Source organism: Priapulus caudatus, unplaced genomic scaffold (genome assembly GCF_000485595.1).
Source record: "Priapulus caudatus unplaced genomic scaffold, Priapulus_caudatus-5.0.1 Scaffold1653, whole genome shotgun sequence".
NCBI classification, from domain to species: domain Eukaryota; kingdom Metazoa; phylum Priapulida; class Priapulimorpha; order Priapulimorphida; family Priapulidae; genus Priapulus; species Priapulus caudatus.
This window is the reverse complement of record NW_014578714.1, coordinates 33,556-37,658: the sequence shown is the minus strand read 5'-3', so window position 1 is coordinate 37,658 and position 4,103 is coordinate 33,556. Positions and strand designations below refer to the sequence as shown.

At 51.1% G+C, this 4,103-nt stretch overlaps 1 protein-coding gene across 1 annotated transcript; it reads right to left on the bottom strand.

The window, feature by feature from the left end:
* Nucleotides 1-788: 788 nt before the first annotated feature.
* LOC106817259 lies at nt 789-3,776 on the bottom strand. Its single transcript, XM_014821917.1, has 4 exons — nt 3,628-3,776; nt 2,980-3,152; nt 2,416-2,658; nt 789-799 (listed from the first exon to the last, which is right to left on the bottom strand). Exons 1-3 carry the CDS (start codon nt 3,764-3,766, stop codon nt 2,494-2,496), a joined length of 477 nt encoding a protein of 158 aa, XP_014677403.1. The 5' UTR covers nt 3,767-3,776; the 3' UTR covers nt 789-799; nt 2,416-2,493.
* Between the last annotated feature and the right edge of the window lie 327 nt (nt 3,777-4,103).

The window sequence follows — 4,103 nt, the reverse complement described above, 5'->3', positions numbered from 1 at the left end:
CGTCTCCTTTCATCCACGCTTCGCCTCCCTGCGCTCTCGCCTCGTCCCGCCGCTGCCGCGCACGTGCCGACGCCGCAGCTCCGCGCGTCGCCGCGACGACTCTGCGACCGCGCTCGCAGCGCGGCGCACCAGCGGCCGTCGCCCGCCGCTCGAGGCGCCGCGTAAGTCGGCGTCGCAGTCCAGCGTGGCGCAGTTCGCGCACGGCGGCGACGAACGAGCCCGCTCAGTGGCGCCTGCTGCTCAGGCAGCGGCGGCCGCGCGCGAGTCCCTGTCAGAGAGAGGTTTGGTTAGGAGGGGGTAGCGCATTCTGGTGCTGGTCCCGTCGTTGGGTTGCACGTTCCTGGCAACCGATTAAACCACAATGCTAATAAATCAACATCCTTTGTATGACCTTGAAACCGCTTGACTGCCGACCTCTGACCATGTGGACAATTTAAAACCTGGCTGACCTCTCTGACCCTATTATTCACTTGACCATTGACCCCTCTGATGTACTTGACCCAATGAAACTCTCGACTTACCTGATCTTGTTCCTACAAATACGTTGATCTTACAACCCTGCTGTGATTACCTTGACTCCAATGACCCCCTGACCCCTGACGCCTGTGATAAATTCACACGCCCTTAACTCCCTGACCATGATTACTTGACCGCATGACGCCCGCAGGCGCGCGCGTGTACGTACGTTGATGTGTTTTGCAGCTTGGCTCTAGAGAGCCAGCGCTGGGAAGAGGCTTTCTCATTGTCATGCCTCCAAAACGCTGTCTAAGCCACGCCTCCCACTCATCTCCGCCTCGCTCTGTTAGTACCACGTATATAATTAGTTATGGTCTCAGGGGAGAGATAGTGAACTATAGAAATAAGTTGTGGAATAATAGAAATCAGTTAAACTCTAACCGCTAACGCGCTAACCTAATCCTAATTCTAAAAATAAAACAAAATTAGCCAAAAAAAATAAAAAAATAAAATAAATAAGAGACAAAATTACGCAATCAGAGCGCGTTTGTTAGCGCTAGTACGCGCACGATCTAGGCGGATCACTATCTTCCCTGTGCAAAATTCGTTATATAATATGTATTATACCAAGGCTCGACACTAACTTTTTTTTTCAGTGGCCGCGATCGTGCCACCAAAATCATTGATTTTCAAAATTTTGGTGGCGCCGAAAATGAACATCTTGGTGGCCCGAAAAAAACCAAAGAAAAACATGATAAATCGTTATTTCAATCTCGTATTGTATATTATTTTGAAAATTGGGCCGTCCGATGCACTTGTCACAAGTCTTTAACAAACCCCACACAGCCGACATTGATGATTGAGGCATACATTTGAATTATCTCATTCCACGGCATCCAAATTTCAACCATGAACCGCATTGTCCTGGTTCGCTTGATACAATGTAATCACATGTATCTGGCGCTTGCAAAAATATGCTATGGCCTGCGCCGCTGTGCAGATTTTGACGCTCTGCTAGACTGGTTCGCGGCCGAACTGTTCGTCGCAGAGCGCGTACATTGTCTAGCAGCAGCGTGAAGGCCGGATAACCAGTCTAACACAATAAGTGGCTTTGTTGCAGCCGCGGTAGATCGGACTAAACCGTGCGCCCGTGTATCCGCGGTAGAATGCTGCACGGTGCGTACGTGTGCCCTCGCTCCGCGAAATCTGCTCGCCTCTTTTGAATGAAGATTACGACTAAGAAACAATTATTTTTTATAACATTAGACACTTTGAAATTTTAGTTGCCCGTTCGGGCCACCAAATTTTAACTTTTTGGAAATTTGGTGGCTCCGACATCAATGTTTGGTGGCCCCCGGGCCACCGGGGCCACACGCTAGTGTCGAGCTTGATTATACATACACATGTAGCACGCACGACATGCACACACCAGACACAATATAATTTATAAACAATATATGTTATATACACATTATACACAAACACGTGTATTATACACACTGAAACAAAATGAACATATTATGAACATATTATATCATAAACAATATTACGAAATTATACATAAATACGTTAGCACAAAATGTACCAAACACTGTCCACAACGCCTGCCTGTAGCCACACGACACATGCACATAACACATATCCGCACACACTCCCTCCTCCCCCTCCTCCATCCTCCCCCCTCCTCCCTCCCCTCCTCCTCTCTCTCCCTCTCCTCCTCCTCATCCTGCCTCTCTCCTCCTCCTCCCTCTCTCTCCTCTCTCCTGCCTATTTCTCCTCTCCTCCCTCCTCATCCTCACCCCTCCTCTCCTCTCCTCCCCCTCCTCATCCTCTCCTCCTCTCTCCTCCCTCCTCCTCCTTCCTCCTCTTCTCGCCTCCTCCCCCTTCTTCCGCCCGCCTCCTCATCCCCCTCTCCTCCTCCCCTTTTTCTCCTCCCCCTCCTCCTCATCCTCCACGTACCTGCATCTTGGTGAGCTTCGTGAGTGCATCTCTCAGCCTCGCCTGCCGGTCTCCCGCCGAACCGGTTACCGTCGCGACTCATCCCAGCGATGATTGAGCGAGTCCATCTCGGCGGTTGCCAGCGGCGACGGGTGCCGTGCGACAGTCGGGCGCAGTCCCTGGCAGCGCGCCAGCGTAGTCGCGAGCGTCAGCGTTGACGCGCGAGAGACGCTCGCGGTGGTCGTCCAGCGTCTGCTGCGCCCTCTAAGTGAGAGGCGGGGAGAAACAATGGTGTTATAGATAGTGAACATATAGATGCATATATATATATATGAAAGAGAGAGCGAGAGACAAAGAGATCGAGAGAGGGAGCGAGAAGACAAGAGATCGAGAGAGGGAAGCGAGAAGAGAGAAAGCAATATATATATATACCATGTATCACTCATACAGCAGTACATATACATACATGTACATGTACATGTATCACTCATACAGCAGTACATATACATACATGTACATGTACATGTATGTACGTATGTATGTATATATATATTATATATATATATATATATATATATAAGGTACCTTGTATTTGTTGAGAGTCTCCTGCATCTCCTCTAGCTCCGTCACATACACGTCCTCGCTCAGCAGCAGCGCCTCCATCGTCGTGACAACCTTCAGCAGCTCGGTGACGCCTTCTAGGTACTCGTCCGACGGCGTCTCGCTCAAGGTCGTCTCCAAGGTCGCGCGGCGCGCGTCTGCCGAAACGCACGCAGTTATCAGTGATGTCATCACGCGCGGTAATCGATGATGTCATTGCGCGCGGTAACCGATGATGTAATCGCACGCGGTAAACGCTGATGTCATCACGCACGGTAATAGATGATGTCATTGCGCGCGGTAACCGATGATGTCATCGCACGTCACCATGTCACATGACATTGCCACATACGCGATTTCGACACAAGCAATCGATATCCTGCAAAGACCCGCCTAAACTACAGTCATCTAAACAAAACGCAAAAGTCACACCGGCGTTCACATCGAGGTCGTGCCGAGGCTACGCGAATATCACACAAGGGTCACGTAAAGGTCACACAAAGGTCACGTAGGGTTGTCCAGGTGTCATGCGGGGGATCGTGTTTGGGTCGCAGCGGGGTCGTGCAGGGGTCACGTTGGGGTCGCGCATAGGTCATATTGGGGTCACGCGAGGGTCGCAGCGGGGTCACCTACCGATCTTGGCTGCGACCTCCTTCCATCGTCGGCAGAACAGTTCGACGTCCTCCGTCGCGGAGACGGGGAACAGCGCCACCTCCTGGACCTTCTGTGCGTCCGCTCGCAGACTCTCGATCTCCGCCTCCTCCTCCCGCATGCCCGCCTGCTTCTCCTGTAACCACGGCAACGGGGGGTCGACGGTGAGAATCCGAGATTTTTTTTTTCGTCGTCTTATTCTATCCGAGCCTCCGCCATTTATCCTGTTTCGCTTTGGTTCTCTAGTTTCTACTTTCCTACCTTTCGATCTCTTCCTTCTCTACTTTATTCCTACACCCTTCCTCCATTCCTTCTGCGCTATTCTGTGTCCACTGCCCACCTCCCCAACTTTTCTCCTTCGTCCTCTCGCTTCCTCTATTCTGCTTACCTTTCTTTACCAATTTTTTATTCCCTAATCTTCTTTTCCCTCCTTTCTCCAACCTCCCTCCCTCCCCTCC

What these genes read in the sequence shown, in the direction of transcription:
- LOC106817259 (XM_014821917.1), bottom strand. Translation starts at nt 3,766, where the DNA reads ATGCGGGAGGAGGAGGCGGAGATCGAGAGTCTGCGAGCGGACGCACAG. An exon ending in GGAGGTCGCAGCCAAGATCG is followed by an intron (nt 3,153 to 3,627) that starts GTAGGTGACCCC and finishes GCGTTTCGGCAG; the next exon opens with ACGCGCGCCGCGCGACCTTG. An exon ending in AGACTCTCAACAAATACAAG is followed by an intron (nt 2,659 to 2,979) that starts GTACCTTATATA and finishes CCTCTCACTTAG; the next exon opens with AGGGCGCAGCAGACGCTGGA.